This window comes from Aythya marila (genome assembly GCF_965140915.1).
Source record: "Aythya marila genome assembly, chromosome: 16".
In the NCBI taxonomy this organism is placed as follows: Eukaryota; Metazoa; Chordata; class Aves; order Anseriformes; family Anatidae; genus Aythya; species Aythya marila.
Window position 1 is genome coordinate 4,784,704 of NC_139057.1, and position 19,625 is coordinate 4,804,328.

The 19,625-nt window shown below is 44.0% G+C and overlaps 1 protein-coding gene across 1 annotated transcript in view; it reads right to left on the reverse strand.

The window, feature by feature from the left end:
• The window catches only part of PHACTR3 (phosphatase and actin regulator 3), a 104,106-nt gene that overhangs the window by 9,613 nt on the left and 74,868 nt on the right, over positions 1 to 19,625 (reverse strand). The window contains exon 8 of the mRNA XM_082773258.1: positions 18,757 to 18,910. Coding sequence (XP_082629384.1) covers positions 18,757 to 18,910 — 154 coding nt within the window. The remainder of the gene's footprint in view (positions 1 to 18,756; positions 18,911 to 19,625) is intronic.

Below are 19,625 nucleotides of genomic sequence, written 5' to 3' on the forward strand. Positions count from 1 at the left end.
TCCGTTTCTAATTAATTTCTTTGTGATTACTGCAAAGGCCAAATTCTGCTCTCATCTTCAGCAACAAGAATGCATCACAACTACTATACCAGATTTACACCAACAGAAAACACAGATGGTGAGCTCTTGTACTTGGAAACACCTGTAGCCTAATGCTCATTCTTCTTACCTAACACCACATATCACCTAAGATTTTTCTCTGTCTCTTCTTTACAGAATAATGAGACAGATACTCCATCAATGGAATTTGCAATAATCCAAACTGAAATGCTGAATGATGCTGAAATGCCCTACTGAAGTATTTAAACATACATTTCTAATTCCTGTTACTCCTTCGCTTCTCCCTCCTCACTCATTTCCCTCCATATCTCAGAAATGATACTGCTCTGACTAGGCTTTGTTTGAAATAGATTAATGTGCATTTTATAATATAAAACAGGGAAGAGTAACTAACTCTGAGAGTTTATCTGGAAATGAAATGTCCACGCGATTTGCTGATCACATGTCACCCAATCAAGCCAGTTGTAATTACAACCCTTCCATGTAAGATTTATAGATTCTCCCTGAATCTGTACATTACATTTCAGAGGTTTCCTTTAAACTGAGGGATTAAAAGCCTAACAGAGAACGATTAAAGCATAATAGGTATGAGAATACATATGTCTATTGAATGCTCTGTATAGTTTTGCATATATTGTTACTGCATTTATGTTGGTTAATTATTTAAAACCCTATTTCCTTTTTGACTTCGATAAATATGTGGTATGTGTGCAGACATAACATATTTCTGTGTGTACAGTTTTTCCCACAACAAAAGTAAAAGGTGCAGATACACACACACACATATATAAATATCTATGCATGACAGGGCACTGCATTTTTATTTGAGTTTTTCAGAGATGTAGACCACACTTTCAAGCTTTTTTACCACATCCACAAAACCAGAAGTGGCCTATTCTTAAATATTAAGTTCTAACAGGGAAGATGTGTAAAAACACCATGTACATTGAGCATCATGATAAAATAAGAAAGTGGGTACACTACTGACATCTGTTTCCATCACTTTTTGTTTCTACCTGTTATATCATTTTTTTTCTGTATGGAAGAAACCTCCATTTGCTGTAAAACCCCTCTTGCCTGCTTTCTCTGCCATGACAGCTATGCTGCACAGTGGCTGGGCCCAGCCGGCACTGCTGTGCTCCCAGGCAAGAGGGAAATGTAGAGAGATGGTGGAGATGAAGGACTCCAGATGTGTGCACCAAGGGCTGCTGACCACACTGGGGGGAAGCAGCTGCGAGCACAACTCCTTTGAGGAGGCCACATATCTCTGCTGAGCTGCATTGTGGTAAATCAGGCACTGTGGGGCTCTGTGAACTCTCCTGTGTTCTATGCACCATGTTTTGGAGGTTTATTTATTTAATTATTTCTCCCACACTGTTAAAGTACAAAGTCCCACCGCTGACAAAAACAGAGAACATCCCCCTTGCAAGGAGCTCGGTGCCCTTCCTCTCAGGAGCTGCACTGTGGAGAGGCAGCGCCATTTTGGAACAACCACGCCTCAGGGCCACCTGGCCTAGGGAATGGCGTCCTGCCTCTCTTCTCACCTTCATTTGAGAGGAACAAGACAGAAGGCAGGCACTGAGAGAAACTAAGACTCCAGAAAGGGGATGCCCGAATCCTCTGTGCTTAAATAAAGGGAAACTCCAGCAGTATAATCTTCTTAGCGGTCTTTTTACTGCAGCCAGAGGATGAAGTAAGCACTGGACACAAAGAAATCTTCATAAAGGCTAAGAGATGAATCCCCAGTGCCATGATCTCTACAAACTGTGCACAGAGAAGACTTTGAAATACAGAACCCCAGGCCATTCTGAGGCAAAGTGCTGGCTTGTTTCCTCTGGTTTCAGCAAACACCTGCCTGCACCTGTGTGAGGGTGGCTGCAGGGCTCCACCCTGGGCCCAGCCCACACCCAGCCTGGGCACCATGCTGCCTCCCAGCCCTGTGGGCAGGAGCTGTGCAAGGGCCTGAGGTGAGGCTCCGCCACCACTGCAACACTGTTGTGGCTGTAGCTGTGGATGCAGATATGGATACAGTCATGGATACAGTCATGGACACCGATGGGTGAGTCCTGTGCTTTCAGTTTCCGTTGTTTTCATGTGGAGACTTTTGGCCCTGCTGGGGCTGTATCTCTGTGAGGTAACTGTAAACTTCGCTGGGAGCGCTAATGTAGTGCACCACCTTGGTCACTTCAGAGTAGTGGTTTCTTTTCAATTGAATGAAATTTAGTTGCGTGTTTTCTGTTACTAAGAAGAGCATCTGATTACTGCTGTTGTGTTTTTGAGAGATATTAATATCTAGGTTTGGGGTTTGTTTGTATTACCTGCTCAGGCAGAAGTGTTTCATCTGAGTGCCTCCGTAGAGCCAGTCATTTTTGCAAGGGTTTTTAAAACTTTCTTGAAAACTGAAGTAACCAAGTCCTGTTTCTGTCCAGTTCCCATATAATATAAATGTCATCAATACTACCATATTTTGTCTTAGTTCCACAAATTTGCTTCCCCCCTGATTTACACAAAAGGATGCCAGGAGCAGAGGTAAGGGAAGGTGAATATGAGGGAAACTCAGGGAAACTGAGCAGGACTGGAGGCACCAATGTGATTTCATTGTAAATGGTGTTTGGATGTGGTCCAGAGTTTGCTATAGATGTGCCATTGACAGTCTAAGTCTAGACTGAAGTGTTGAATCAAAAATCTGAGTATTTTCTTCTAAAGAATGGTAAAGTCATCTCCGTGAGTTTGGGGTGCTGGGTTGTTTGTGGGACCAGCTGTTTCTGAAGCTCAAAAAAAGTAACAGCTTACGTGTTATTGTTGTTCTATGCAAAACAAACATAAACCTTCAAGCAGCAGGTGTTCTTCAGCTGTTTGAAGTTTGAAAGCTGTTCTGGGACGTATTTTCAGAATGTTTTCATCAGTAATTGCTTGGATTATGTGGGCTTGAAAAATGGATAAATGTACATATTTGCTTAATCCCATGTCTTGGTGCAGTGCCCCTCCTGAGGGCAGAGGAGCAGGCTGGGGCAGGATAACAAAGTCAGCTGTGGCTGGCCCTGCGAGCAGCCTGCAGGTGTGGCCATGTGTGTTCCTGGTGGCAGAGTACCCCAGGTGTTGGGAGCCCACACGTGGCCTCAAGACACTTGTTTTCTCCATCCAGTGTGCACATGGGAATCCTGTGAGGTTCATCAATGCTCCATGTTGGCTCTGAGAGGGGCAATGAATCTGTGCGTGTCTGGCTGTTTCCCTTGATGTACATGTGCAGTGCTTAATCGTGGCAAAACAATTCTATGAAAACAGGCTGCCTGGGGGATAACAAGCACGGCCCCCCCCCTAACCTGACGGCTGGGGAAGTCTCTCTTGGCTGGTCTGGTGGAGTGGCCTGCAGCCCTCCCCTGCCAGAGTCTGGGTTGAGGTCCCACTGACTACGATGTTGGACATGTGCGTAACAGTGGACTCTTTCAAGGGGAAAACCACTAATTGCTTGTCCCCTCTGGAGCAAGGTCACATGTTCCTGAGCCCAATAACTCTCACACGTGCCTGTGGTTGCTGATCAATATTTACTTCACACAGTCAGATTCTCCTTCACATTCAAAGAAGTGAATGTCTTAGCAACAGCGTTACACAAGGTTGATGGCATTGGGCTGTTCCAGGTGACTGAATCCCCAGGAGTCTGGGGATTTGCGTGTCCCTTGGATCCCAGGGTCTGCTATCAGATGGGCAATGCATCAATATGTCTTACAAGAGTCTGCCAAGTTCTCTGTCCTCATAGTTAACCTTAGCAATATCTGTTTTGTCCGTTGTGGGAACTACACCTCTGCAAAGCTGCAGCATGGTGTGCTGTCTGTGGGCTTGCAGGCACGGGCATAAAGCAGCTGATGAAAGACAAAGTGGGAACAGGTGCAGCCCACCCGTGTGCACATAGGGTTATGCTGATTACTGACACCTCAAACACTCCATCCTGTCCAACTCCTCTTGCTAGTTTGCAGGATCTCAGCTGTCCAACATGTGCTAGCAAGTGTTTGGCAGGAATGTTTTTGTAATGGAATCCATTACAAAATGCTTGTGTTCTTGGTTTATGAGGCTTCTTATGTCCCCTAAATGTGTTCATGTGTTCCTTTGTTTCGCAAATGTATTTCTGGATAGTGTCTGCTGCACAGTATCTGTATGGTATAATTGTCATAAAACTGAATTTCTTTTAGATTTATAGCTGAAGCCAAAAAAAAAAAAAAAAAAAAAAAACACTTTGGAATCCTTTTTCTGCTTGCCTTTAGTGATGGCCATGTGTATCTGATAAAGTTTGACAAAGGAAGGGGGAGGATGGACTTGAACATGTGCGTGTGCCCGTGAACTCCGCACTGACAAGTGCACAATCAATCCAGCCTCCAGTAAGCGAGCTGTAGCTGGCAGCAATCACATTGATTGTCTCTTGTGGCAGGTACTTCTGCAGAAAGAGTTGGGAGGCTCGGGGGGGTGGGTCCCCTCTCACAGTAGATTTCCAGCCCAGTGGGGAAACGGGAAAGGGCGGAGGAACGGGAGAGCCCTGTGCCACCCCCTCGTGAAGCAGCTTGTGTCTGCTGCCCGTCAGGAGAGAGAGGCTCGGTCTCTTAAATTGGCATCTCTATTATCAGAACATCGTGTTCAATTCAACAAGAAGTTTATTTTCATCCTTCCTATAAGTGACTGTGAAGAGGATATGTGCCAGGGCTTTGAGTCACCCACACACTGAACCGTGGCAGTGCAGCACTGCTTGCAATGTACGATTACGGGTAGTAGTAAATCCTTGGTAGGAGGGACTTGCCTTTTACAGTCTTTTCTCTGTACAAAATTAGAAGGCAGGCACTGAAACAGAAACTTGTTTTCACCCCAAGGCAGTTCTGGAGCACGTAGAAAGTGTTAGCTGTGTCGTGCCAGCATTTCCCATAACAGGATAAAAGTAGTTGCTATTCTCTGATAGTAGGAGGCTTGAGAGCATTATGAAAACGGTGAGTTGGTATGGTCAATTCTGCAAGTCACGTGCCAAAACTATGCTGGTTTAAAAATGATTGATATTAGCGTCTATTCTCCTTCATGAGGTATTTTTTTTTTTTTACAATATTATTTAAAAAAATAATAATAATAAACTGCCTTTGGTTACTCAGTGCAAGATGCTGGATGAATGTAGTGACCATGTATCTCATCTTAATTATGTATCTTACTCATTTGTTTGGCTTTCAGTTCTGCCTGGATTTGCAAGTCAGCCAGAGTTCAGTTAATTATGTCGGCCCTCACCTCCCAGGCAATTACAGGTGTCTGTTGTTATAGTTTCTCTGACAGAAGCCCTGCACTGAGTAGTTTAGATTTCAGTTAGAATAAAACCCACTTTCTTGCCCGGCGTGAGGCTGTAACACGACTCAGGTACCATTGCCCTTTGTCCCTGAGTGACCCACATCCTTGTGACAGGTTTGCTGTTCTGTGGTGTTGCCTAAGGATAAGCAGTGCGGGCTGCAATACACCAACAGAGTCAGTGTCTAATTAAGCGAGAGGATTCAGCTGGAGGAGGCAATATGGTAATCACTGTTCACCACTTGTGAAAGCCCCGCTGCATTTGACCTTTGGCTTGGTAGTTTTTCCTGGAGGTGTGAAGAAAGAAAGGTTGGGTGCAGCTGGAGCACGGAGCCTGTCTCTCAGTTCAAAGGCCTGCCACAAGGTTTGGTGAAGATGCTGAGCATCCTCCCATCACCTCCTGGAAGCTTTTGTTTCTATACCTCTCTCAATGTGCAGCTGAGGACTCTTAGATGATGTTGTGGTGTATTCCGGGACTGACGTACGGGTTTGGATTTTCAGCTCAACTATTAATAAACAAGAGCCAGCGTGGCTAAGTTCTGGTGTAAATGGAATAGCTGGTGGTTATTTCAGAGCAGGAGGTTCCGTCTCTCCCTTCCATGTGTTCCCCCACGCTCAGTTTAACAGAGCTTCTAGGTGGCGGCTCTGTCCTTTTTGCAGCACAACTACAACATTTACTCATTAGGGTGATGAAAGTACAGCTGATTATTCAGCCAGCGACATGCTCAGAGGTTGTAGTTTGAGGAGCATTTCTTTTCACAGCAATGTCAGTGTGAGCAGCGATACCACTCGCTCTTGCTTCAGCCTTGCCTTGCAGCTGGGCAAGGATCGGGTTTGGGGAATACATTCAAGCTAAAAATAGCTCAGCGAGAAAAACTGCTGAAAGAACATGCTCTTCAAATTACAGCACAAGCGGTGCAGGCTCCCAGTGCAAATCCTGAGCTGGAGGCTGATGAGGGCTCAAGGGTGTGTATTAAAATATATGTTGAAGGGTCTTCTGACTGAAACCGCATGCCGGCTATGATCTAGGTCACACTGTGCAGGTCACTGAAAATGGTGAATAATGTTTCATTGCAAAGCAATACATTTTCTTAATATTTTTCTCTGAAGCAGGAATAAAACTCTGGAGCCCAGTGTTCCTCCAGGAAAAAAAAAAAAATCAGTATTACATATCTCAGGCAAATTGAGAACATTGTGGATTTGATGCTTGAGGACAAGCAAACAAAGGGAATGATAATAAATCCTAGGGGGTTAGCTCTATCCCATTATCTGTGTATTAGTTTTTATATTATTTTAAATAAAGACATCTGTCCCTGCTGAAGTGATGCTAAAATCAACTCTGATAGCAACTGCTTGAGAAACAGCAGGGAGCCTGCAAGTGGCTCACTGGCAGACCAGAAGCAAGTCTTAGCCCTGCAGTAGGGCCTGCCATTTTATTAAGACCTTCTGATATTCCTAGCGGGACAGTTACGTACTCCTGGGTGCTTACTGAGTAATGATATGTTTAAAAAACAAAACAAAACACTTTTTCATTATTTCTTTTTTAACTTCACTGTATAAATGATGCCTAATACAATGCCTCTGCTTGATATACCCCAGAGAGACTGGGGATGGATTGCCAGCCATCCCTGAGCCCTGTAAGAAATGAGGCATCTCTAGGCTCATGAATCCTCTTCCCACACAGCCAGGAATGCAATTTCAGTCACTGCAGTCAGAGGGAACGGGAACAGGGGGCCAAAAAGACAGAAGATGTGTCAATTTGATCTGTAGCACAGGCTACGTTTCAGATTGCATCAAGTAGAGAGATTGTACATGGGTGGAAGTGCCCCGAAATGTCCCGAGCTCAGCTAGGGTGTTCACTGCTGCACAGCCAGTATTAAGACCCTGCAATACTGTCCACTTATATAGTAACAGTTGCCACTATAAACAGATGTGATTGCGATGTACCACTGTGGATTTGGGTCACTGGAAGAAATCACAGCTGGATTTGCAGAGAGTAGACAAAGAAATGTTGGTATGCATCACTTGTCAGCCTGCCTCTGCTAACTGTATGTAAATTCTCCTCCACCCTGTCAATTAGTGCAAAATCACTTGAGAAAAGCCATTCTTGCCAGGGATACAAGCTGCTGAGAATCTCCCCAAGCAATGTGAGCACTGTGGAATATACTTCCCTGCTCCCAGTAACATGTATCCTTATGAAAGAGATGCTTTGGCAGTCTGCAAAGCCTGTGAAGCAGCGGATAAAGAGCTGCAGGTGTACTGGCCTTTGCAAAGTGTTGCTTAAAGCAAGAGTTGACTCCAGAGCTGGTGGTTTTGAGCAGGGTGAGCCTCCTAACCTGGCAGCTTCCAGCTCTAAGAGGATGGGGGGTATGCAGTTGTGCTTTGCAAACTGGTTGTAATGTCAGGCTTTACACTGAGGCATAGCTTTCTTAATCGCTGAAGTAAATCTAGGCAAACAGTGCTGTCTTGGCTTTGTGTAATCCCTAAAGGAGAGGGTAAAAAATGACGATTCCTAAAATTGCAAATGCTTCCGGGATAGACAGTCCCTCCTGGGACCGCGTGTGTGAGTGCACACCTGCCACCAAATGGCAGGGATCTCTCTGGGAACTCTCTCCCTGGCAACACAAGCACTTTCTAGTTCTCTGCTGTCACTCACCCACACAGCATCTCCAAACGGATGGGATATCCCTGCCAGCGTGTCACCATCTGTTGTACTCATTTCTGTTCCTCTCGTGCATGCTATTGTTAGCCCAGCATTACAGCACAGCTAGGCCTGCGGCATGTCCTCCTGCTGTCATTAACTAGGGCTGGCCTGAGCCATGCAGCCTTTGCCCACAACACACTCTGAATCCTATTTCATTACTGCATTGATTTTTATTTTATTTTAATCTGTTTTTCAAAATCAGAGGTTATCTGTTCATTTTCAATGCAAAGGCTGTTCCTGCCATCAGCGTGTGGAGTGTAATGAGAAATTCCACTGATAGCTCAAAGATGTGGCTGGGTACCCAGCCAGGTCCTCTGGTCACAACAGGAATAATCATCAGTTCTGTAGTTATTTTGCCAGTGTATCTCTCACTGCTCTGAAAATTCAGTTTATGTGGTTATCCCTGTTGTGGCGAAGCATCTTGTCTGGAAACACAGACTTGCAGACCTTCTCCAGGGATGTATTAGATTCCCACAGCAAATGGTACTTTACTGATTTTGTTTGTCTTTTAAGTTGGGCTGCGTGAGGAACATGACTTGTCACTTCAGGCCACGAAGCATGACACTGAGCATTGCAGACCAGCTAACTTACTAGAAAATGTGGTCAGGATTGGAATTTTAAAATGTTATCTCCTGTGTGCTCTTCCTCAAAGCTTCTGGGACCCTCCTTAGTTCCATTTTGGATCCTGTGCTTAGTGGTGATGGTATAAATCCAGTCAGATGTTGCTGGCAAAATCCAGTCAGGCCAGGAAATCCTGAGCTTTTGAAGTCGGGGTTCCTCAGCTGAATGTAATGTAAGCATTTGTGTAACGTTTCATGGTGACCTGAGCCTTTAGTTTTGACATTTCTGCTATGTTTTGCTGGGGTACATGAACTGTCTTCCACTGTCAAAGTGCAGGACTGTGACAGAAGACTTTTGGGTGCCCTGTGTTCTTGGGGAGGGATCCAGTTTTCCCTCCTTAGAGTTGCTGTTTGCCTGCTGAGGGGCTGCTAGATACAGATACAGCAGAGCAGGGCAATGTAAGATGGCAGTGACTCCTTATCACAGCTAGAAATGGCCTTCTCTCTGTGCTAACAAGCTCCATCATGCAGATTTTCTAGGCATTTCTGGCATGGTTTTCTTTTTGTTTGTTTTTCCCCTGTGGTTGCTGGAATTTTGAGCCCAGAGCCCCCAGCCTGCTCACCAGTCCCTGCCACCCCGACCTTCCTGCCCCGCTCACCCTCGGCACGAAGGCTGCCATTTCCACACACCTATCATTGTTAGCTCTTTCCTTCTTGTTGTACAGGCCAAGTTCTTTAAGGGTAATTACATGGTGTCTCTAAATACAACTTTCCTTATGACATTGGTACTGGTCTATTTAATCTTTTTTCGAGAAGGAGGGTTTCTCCCGTTGGGTGGTATTTGAAAGCACTGTAGCCACTCCCTGTGACAATTACAGTAATAAGGCTGCAGTTTAGCCTGTCCAGAAAATGGCTTTTGCAGACACCCTCAAATTAGGCTGGGCTCCTTGCAATAGACCAGCTGCTATCTGGGGAGACTGTTGTCAGATCGTCACTCTTAATTTTTAAAGTTATTGCTAAAAAACTGATGAAGTATTCATTCATTCACACTTTGATTTGCTCAATGAATATGATCATCCCCAGCAAATGGCAGTGGCTGCTCATCTGTGAGCCACGTAGTCTTGATTTTTGAGGGCTTTTTTCAGCAGTGAGGCACTTGTGTTTTTATTCTGCTATTTCTGTCTTGGCCCAGTAGTACTTCGTACCATTTTAATAAAACAAAATTGTTACATTTTTGTACAACACTGAAATAACTGGACTGAAGAAACCTGTTTCTATATGATTTAAGACTCAGGTTTACCAACATGCTGGGCATGTTTCCCAGCTGCCTGGGTAGTCCTTTGCAAAGTGGGTTTTCAGCTGAAGAAGGTCCCTAAGCTCGGAGGGTGTTGTCTGTTTCAAGTATTTACCCAGTGAAGTGAAAAAGAATGTGGATTGATAAAGGACTGAACGTCCTTTTCAGCCTTTTGATGTGTGACATGACAGCTACAGAGAAAAGATAGAAAATAAGGATTTCTAGGGGAAAAAAATTGTCTTGAGTCTGGAGAGGTCAGGAAGCGTGCTGCCCACTTGTATTATTTAACATCTTGAGAAACAGATACTGAAAGAAAGCTGCAGTGCTCTGTTTGACCCAAGTAGGTCCCAAGTTGTATACAAAAAAATAAAAACAACCTCAGCAGGAGAACCCCCACAAGACCTGATTATATAGCTGCAGCTTGCCAGGTGGGCACAGGCAATAAAATCAAAAAGATTTAGCTAGAACTACGTTTGAATAATTGATATGGCTGTACAATATTTATTAAGTAATGTTTGATTAAAACCAGAGACCTTCTGTTCTGACCCGTTTCCTCTCCTTCCCTTTGCCTATTTTCTAAAAATTTATTTCCTTTACTTTTCACCCCCTAACCTTCCCTAAGATTATTTCAGAAAGGTAGAAACTGTGCTACACTGACCCAGTTTTGCCATGTGAAAGTGGCAAGCCCAAGCCTCTGTTCCTGAATGAATGAGGCCACAGAATTTGTGCTCAGAGCTGCAGGAGGAGGAAATGGTAGGAACTGTATTTGGGGGGCTAGCAACATCAATGCATTAGCTGCTGCTTCCTTGGATCGTTTCTGGTGAGCCAACAGGTTTTGTCAGTTGTTGATAGAAAGTCTAAAAACGTGCTTAAATTCTTCGCGCAAAGGTGCAGATATCTCACCTGATGACACAGCCCCACAGCTCAGTGACAACCTCTTGCTGCTGTGGTGCTCGCTGTAGGCCATGCAGGTATGTGTGTGCAAATGTGATTCCATGCCTAAAGAAAGTTTCTTTTTCCCTTCTCCTATCTAAAAAACACCACAAATTTTTGTGAGAAGTAAATTCTGTTTGAGTATTCTGTAAGCAGCTCACAGCAATAGGTATGGTGAACATCGTTTATATCTACTCTACAAATAAAGTTGGCTAGGTTTGAAAGAAAAGGAGATGGGGGGAGCAATGCAAACCTCTTGTCTTTTGTTCTTATATGATTTGAAGTGGAAAATCTGAAGTTGGGTACGTTAAAACTGAAAAACATGCAGCCAAATCCCCTTCAGGCTTAGGTTTTGCTTATACCAACTGATAGTCTTTCAGCTACTCACTGCCCATCTTGCTTCTGTTTGAACTGCATTGCAGTAAGTGCTTGGCATTACCTGCAAAAAGCATTTTTCCTGAGTTTCATGAGCAGGTTAAGACAAAAACCTAACCCAAAGTAATCTCACAGTGACCACCCCCCTAAAATGGCAAGGGCTGCCACCATGAATGCCTTCATTGCCACCTGACACACAACTGCTGCAGCACCTTGTTCTGGGCAGGTTTTTGTCATAGGACAGCACGAATGGCTGGGACAAGCAGAGCAGCTGCCTTTGGTCTCTATTGATTAAGTCCTGCAAATTAAATTAAAGCAATTTCTTTCTGTAATTACTTGTGTTGCAGATCCAAACCAGCTTAAGGACCTGAATGATAATCTAGTGTAAATTGAAGCGTTACAGAACACTCCTGGCTTTCTGCAGATTTCCATTTTGACTGCCTGTCACTTTACAACAGGGCTGGGGCCCAGATCTTCAGGCATATGCTGATGCCTAGTTTTTCAGAGGGGATCTGAGCCCAAACACATGATGCTATTTGTAGGCAGTTTGGCAGGGCAAAACACACACTATTTTCTTCTCTAAAAATATTTTTCCTTATTTAATTACACTTGCTTTAGCAGTTCTCCTGCAAGTTTACTTATATAACTAAGTTCCCTTGTAATACATTGAACTGTTTTTTTTTTTTTTTTTATTATTATTATTTCCAGTTTTACATGTGCCACTTACGCTAAAAGACCAATTCAAGGAATTGACTCTGTGTCCCAGAAAAGGCCCTCAATACTGCCTTCTGTGTTTACACCTGCTGCTCTGCTCTTCCCTTCCCTGCTGTGCACTGACCTGCTGCCCTTGCCTTCACAGTGCCGTGGAAAACGTGTTTGACTGTGAATTCCCAGCACTGGAGTCAGGGAACTAGAACAGAGCAGTATAAGGAGTTGGTCTTCCCAGAAGGAAATCTTTTATCGGCAGTGACCCAGTCATGTGAAACTTTCTCATCCCGACAGAATTAACTGCCCGTTGCCATGCTTCTTCAGCACATCTGCACCAAGTAAACACCCAAAAACACCCTGTATTCAATGGGAGGTACATGCTGATTCCTTAGAGATGTGAACCTGCACTGAGAACAGCTTTGAGTCGTGCACAACGTGCAGATCAAAAACTAACACATGGGACTAAATCCTCACTGTTGTAACCCTTTATGAAAGAACTACTGTGTTTAATTTTTATTTTTTTTTTTTTCCAAGCATTCAGTGGGCTGCTCTGATACAGTAAACTGCTCTTTTGGATCAGCTGCAGATCGTAGCTCTTGCCTAGGGCTGATAGGGTGTTCTGTAACTAATTGTGCGTGTATTGTACTTCATTACTGAAGCAAGCAAACATCGCTGGTTAAAGGGTTTCTGTCTGGAGGATCTGTTATGGTCACACACTCATGGGGCTGGGTTTGTTACTTGCTGATCAGGGATTCACATTGGTGAAGTTCATTCTATTCTTGCAAGTATAATAAACGAAAGGGAACAAGGGCTACCTTTCTCAAGAGCTCTTCAGCCCTAAGAGAAGGGACAGGGTGGTTAAGGTATGTCATGTACAGTTATTCTTGAACCTCTTCAAACACACGTATTTGAGCTGCACAGCAGCTCGCGTGAACCTGAAAAGCACCGTAAACAGGAGGCTAAACTGACTCATCGCTTGGAGGCATCAACAGACCTTGAGCTTTGTCTTTCCTCCTGATTTTTATCCTTGAAGGCCACCTCAGAGGAACTCTGGGAGCAAACACCTCTTGACTGTAAGGCCAGTCACTGGGTACAGAACGGGATTTCCAGCTGTGTCAGTGCTTGACTCCGAGAAAGGACGCGGGGAACATTAATGCCTGTGGGACCCGAATGCCTACGTCCTGGAAACAGTCCTGAAATACCTCAGTCATTGCTTGCATTTCCCCCAGTCCTCCAGACTTTCCTGTCTTTCTACTCTTCTTCCCCCCAGTACGTATATATTTTCTGTAGCCTGAAAAAGTGAGTCCATAATGGAAAAGAGGCAAAACATGGAAAAAAAAAATCACAAATCCTCCCATAGCACTAGCTCTAAAAGCCTTTGAGCACTGTGCAAGCTGTTAATAAAATAGCACAGTCTCATGAAACATTCCACAAGCAGCATCTCCGTGCAAATCTCCAGCAGCATCCCCCCAGCCTGCCTGCTGCCAGGGTGTCGTGGGGCTGGGAGGGCAGGAGACTCCCTCGGCTTGCACGCACACCCCCGGAGCCGGAGCGCAGCTCTAAACATAGCTCCTGTCACGTGCGAGGAGCCAAGGCTGCTGCAGACGCCCACGCTGCGCTTGCTGGGGTTATTTTTAGCATCGGTGACAAGGTAACCTGGATGATTCCTGCCAAATGAGGAGGACATGTATTAAACCGTACACAGCCAATTAGCGGTGACAGACGATCTCTTCTTTGTGCCTGCCCTTCTGTCTCTGAAATAAATCTGTGCTGTGTCTTCCCAGCCGGTCTGAAATTATGATCTGAAATTGGGGCAGTTCCCCAACTCCTACTCCAGCCAGCAGGCGTTTAAGCACAGTCAGGGCTTCATTTTAAAAGAAAAGAAAAGAAAACACAATACACAACCAAAAAAAAAAAAAAAAAAAAATCAATCTCCAGGTGAATTTAGGCTAGTCTCTAAACTGGGCTAAGTTCAGTGCCTTCAGTCTTCTGCATTAGGGCTACTAGTACCTCTGTCCCCCTTTGATCAAATACAGGTGAAATATTCCCTAGAGCCCTGTGAATTCAGCCCACTTTCTCTCTGGAGGGCTGATGTCTTTCCAGCGAGCAAAGCAGTGCTGAGACGTTTCTGTGAGGAAATGGTGCTGCACCTGCTCTTCCTGGGAACAGGGCACAGTAGGTAACGTTTCCCTTCATTGCTGCTCTGTGCTGGACTGTTGTGCTTTATGCTATTAGTTTGCAAAGCTGAAATGCTGTTTGCTTGGTGTTGCTCTGGCTTCAGAGGCGCTGTGAACTTCATGCTTTGTTACGTGAGGCTGACCTCCAGACCAGGGTCTGCATTTAGCTACATCTGCAGTTCCTGGGCAAGTTAATTTGCCTTTCAAAGAACCTCAGGGCAGCACTAGAACTACAGATGCCCAGGTATGGTGAAGCACTGAGTAAAGCTACCTCTTTTTCCAATTTACATTGCTATGAAACCGTGCCCCAGCATCATCTGCTTGTCCATACCAGGATTTTCAATATGATTACACTCAGTTTTAGGTGCTTGAGTTTTGGTTCCTCTCAGAGTCCATGAATCTGTCATTCTTCCTGCCAGACTCCTTTTATGCCCACACTGCTGTATCAGAATTCCCATCTCCATAATCTTTTAAGCACTGCTTGATGCGTCGTGTCTACTTATGCAAATATCCAAGGAGGTGAAACAGAACATGAAGTGAAAATTACAAGTATAATCTTTTCCGGGAATTCATGTTTTCACTGAAACACTAAGTAATAACGGAGTGTCTTTAACTGTGGTTAGACAAAGTGTGCTCGAGAAGTATCAGCCACCCAGGCAGTTCAAACATGAACTTTCTAAACAGTCAGATATCAAACTTAATTAAACTACCCCTTTTCCTGCGTCATTCCTCAGTCTAGCAACTATTCCACACCTCCAGGTCTCAGCTTAAACCCCTTCCAGAACAAAATGAGTCTGTAAGGCAAAGGGCAGTTATTGCAAATAATCGTACTTGCAGATGCCTTTCCTGCCTCTTGACACAAAGAGCTCTCAATTCACTGAATTCCACTGAGGGCTTATTATCTGCGCTCCGAACACATAATAATTGGAAACAAGACCTGTTGGGAGCTGGAGTATCCAAATCTCCGTTGTCTAATGCACAGTAGAATATTGCAGGCACATGCCGGGGCCTGGGGCACTGGGGATGCATGAATTAGTAAGAGAAAACATGACTGGAAAGGGAAATCTGGGGAAAATGGAATACTGCCATTTTGGATGGAGGCAGAGGGAGAAGTGCATGTTTCCACGGCAACAAGTGGTAGACCAATTTGGCTTGGGAGTGCAGGAGATGGGAAATGTGCTTTTGAAAAGCAGCAGTGCACATAAATGAATCCACAATCCTGTACTCGGAGTGCTGTCAGTCAGTAGTAAGTCTGGAGTAAGTGGACTTGCACTTCTGTAAAGGTAGAATCTGGCCCAAAAGATTTAACAGAACTCCTTGTGCTTTTTTTTTTTTTTTTTTTTTTTTTTTTTTTTTTTTTTTTTTTTTTTTTTTAGAAGGAATGGGTTAGACAGTAAAGAAAAATAAGCATTTCATTTAAGCTTTGGTTGCATAAACACTCATGAGCATGATAGCAGAGTTGGCTTTCTTGCCAGATTCTTAACTACTATTGAAATGTTTTTCAAGGAGAAGCACTTTAAAAAATACAGTGGTTTAGAGAAAATGCTATTCTTTTGTCTCCCCATCTTTTATGTTACTTAGACACTGTTATTTGGTATATTTTGCACATTATATACGTCAGCACAGCTTTCCCCCCAGACTACAGAGCTAGGCTGTGTTAGATGTGAGAAAGGCAATTTTCTAGACCGCTATAGGCTTTCACATCCCTACAAACAAGCAGTAAAATATTGATCTTGAAAACAACTGCCTGTTTACTTGCTGTTCTTATGCAGACAGCCATTGAATAACAACTCTCTAATCTGCCCGTACATTATTCTCTTGTGCGAAACGACAGGTCTGCAGCCTGATGGTACATGTAGATTCATATCTCAGCAGGCAAGTCCCATCGCTATTATCAAAGCGTTGCCAGTACAGCAGCAACGTGCTCTAATCTGCATAGGTAATGGCAAAACCGTACAGAGAGCACCCACAGCTCTTGGATCCCGACTGCCTGGCAGTACTTCACACCTGAGTGCTCAGTGGTGTGTCGCTTAGCTATAAACTTCCAAGTTGCCACATCTACAGAGGTTAAGCCACACAAGTACCATTAAATGAATGAATGTGAAGACCTCAAAATCTCACCCAGGATTTTCACTCTTCTTCCCTGTGTGGTTATGTTTCAATGCTACTGCCAGGTTGTGCTCTGAGTGGGGGCTCTGGGGTGGTCTGGGTTTGGGGGCTTGAGAAATAGTTAGAAACTCCAGAGGGATGTATCTAGTGCTTTGACTCTTTGGCCCTTACCAGTACCCATTTTTAGGATTGGGATTTATTAGTATTTTTTGGACTTGTACTTGATTTTGCTGGTGTAAATATTTTCCTGCACGTATCCATCACCTGAGCTTGTCTGCATGGTCACGTTCTATTCTGGTGGATGAGTTAAGAGCTGAGCTGAGCTCTGCCAGCGCACATATGTGCTGGAAGTTGTGTGGGAGATTGCTTCCAATCTGTTTTGCCATTCCTGGCTATCCCAGCGATCTCTGCACCGTCTGTTCCCCAAGATGCACTGAATCCGCCACATTCCAGAAGGAAGGAGTGAAATGAAAGCCTGTTTTCCAGCCTTTGGAACAAAGGTGGCTTTTAGCCATCCTCTTGACATTACCATTGAGACTAATAGCCTGCACCACAGCTTGCTCCATAAGATTGTAAGAGACAGATCTTTCCTGCATTTATCCATAAACAGTACATTTCCTGGCTTCTGGTGATGACCAGTTCTTTTTTTCACCAGTAGAGTAACTTCCTTTTAAAATCCTTGTAATGTGCTGACACTTGACTTGAGTTATGACTCCTTTATAATAATTCTCCAGGCTCATTATTAAGCAAGTTAAATAGGAAATGAAAAGAAAATGATAAAGCCTCAAGCTGCAATTCCATTAGACCTTTCACACTAGGGGAAGGCAGGCTGTGTTGCAGAGAGGTGACCTTCCAGGCATTTCAGCAACACAAGGTGTGGCTGGCTGGCTAGAAGAGAATCTTCTTGCTCAGTGAATATTCTGTGATGGTCCAACTGGTTTTTAAGGATACAGTGGGATGGAAACCTTTTTTTGTGTGTTTTAGAGCCATAAAATTAGGTGCCTGACCTATGAAGACATTTCGTAAGCAATTAAGTGGCCAAAATACTGGAATTAACAATGTCAAAGTGCAGCTTGAAATGTTTTTGTGAAATAAATACACAACATTAGATGAGCAAGGCCGTGATCAAGGTCTATTTTCTTTCCTAAGATGATGGGTATTAACGTGGCACATCCATAACTGGTTCTGCCTGTAACTCTTGGAACTCAACATAAATTGGTATGTGGTATTTTCTGTTTGTATGGGGCGTACATATTTTTTGTGACAGGAACTGTCATCTGCTCTGTCTTGTGCAGTCACTCACACCACACCATTCTTCTTTGGGTGTGAAGTGCTACCATGCTACAAAGACTGAACAGCAGCTCCTGAGACTGGAGGGCAGTGATTGCTCCATCTCCAACATTGCAGGGCATCATGAACTTTACCACAACTCTCATCTATGTTCATTCAGCAGCTCATTTCCTAGCTGAGGGCAAGTCTGGTGATGGCAGTGTTTCCTTCCACAAGCTCTGGTCTGTAAGGACTCGTGCTTTGATCCATATGCATGTCTCTCATTCCCTGTCCCCTGAGGTAAAGTTTAATCAAATGCATACACATGAATAAGCTAGACTAAATATCAATAAATGTTTATTTCAGGAGAGGCTTGAGATATTTAATATTTAATAAGCCTCAAAAATGAACTTCTGTTCATGTTTCTCAATTTGATTCCAAGCATTTTGGCGGCAAGCAGTGTGCGCTGTCCCAGTGTGGGCAGGCACAGCACACATTATTTAGCACTCCACTTTGTCTCATCTAAAATATTCATGCTTTCAGATATACAAATGTAGCTCTTAGAGGGGAAAAAAAAAACAAACCACACGCACACAAAACAAATGGTGCAGTCTGAGCCTCACAGTCACCCTAAATCTTTGCTCTAGGCCGCTTGCCACAGTCATGCTATTTCTCCCACAGCTCTACCCTGTTGCCCTGGTTACTGATCTAAACCAGACCATGCCAACCATCCCCGCTGTCCCCGCAGCTGGGCTTGCACAAACACCTAACCCACGCACGGGCAATGCTGCTGAAGTTCCTGCTTAAAGCAGAAATACAGCCACCAATCCACCCAGCAGCTTTCCCTTCTTCAAGTAAGAATATGCAGCTATAGAAATTGCCTTTGTCCTCAAATTCAGCTGGTGCTGACAAGGCAAAACCAATACGTAAGTATATTATGAAGTTAAAGTACTACCCGTCTTGGAGGACCTCAGCAATCTTAATTACATCAGCGGAGCTGCAGGTAAATCTGGCAGAATTTTATCCCCTCCAGTGACTTCTGTCTTGTTTTACATAGAAATCAAGGGATTCCGTACAGAAGAAGCAGTTAATTTTTTTTATGTGACTGATTAACAGCTGAAATGCGATATGGATATGTTGGTTTGTGATTCATGGCAGGAAACGGGTTCACGGGTGGGTGCCAGTTTCTGATCTGACAATGCTCAGAGGCCATTTCATTGGACAGGGAGGTTCATCCCTATTCTTAGATACACTTACTTTGAGAGCTTCATTTCAATTTGCTGCCGGATTTCCTGTCTTTCCTCATCTGTCCTCCTTGGGAAAATATTCCTGTCTTCCAGCTCCTGCTTACTCGGTCTGTTTCGTAGTTTTACTGCCAGCAGTTCTTTCTTGCATTTTCTTGGCAAAGTACCTGGGGCATGGATTGAAAAGGAAGATATTAGAAAGACAGTTCCTGGAGATGAAAAATGTATCAAGAGTGGGAAAATATAGAGAGACAGCAACTTTTATGTTAGCCTTTGTTAGCATGATATTAGTCCTTATGTTAGCAGTTTTACACACTGGTTTGAGCAGTGCTACAGTTGTGCTCGTGAACAGGGCTCAGATGCAAAACTGCTTACAAATGCAGAAGGATCATGTTATCTTTATTGCCTTTATCAGCATGCAGTGCTCTCAGGTGAAAATTATTTGCAGCTGAAACATGATTCACATCCCTAGTTTAGAAATCAAAGACTGTGCATCTCGCCTCAGCCCTCTGAGCACCCCTGTAGCCCAGAGGAACTCCAGTTCCCTGAATCACTTGCAGAAGGATGGGATGGCTCTGGGACATGTGACCCCTCTGCTCTGGGTGAGCAGCAGGCATAACCAGTGACAGGCAGTGGTAACTGAAACAAAGTTGTTGCTTGCTCACTGTGCATTTTTACATGTACATATAAATATATTTTTTAACATCTTTGTGCTTTTCAGGCATAGAAGATTGGAGTTGTGAGCAGACACTGTGTACAACATTAAATGTAAGCAATTGCTTATACCTGCTTCCTGTCCAAGGTGACAGTGTGCCGTAACAGAAATTTAAATCAATACTGTACTCCTGACATTGGGCCTTTCTTTCTGAAGAGAGCAGGGGA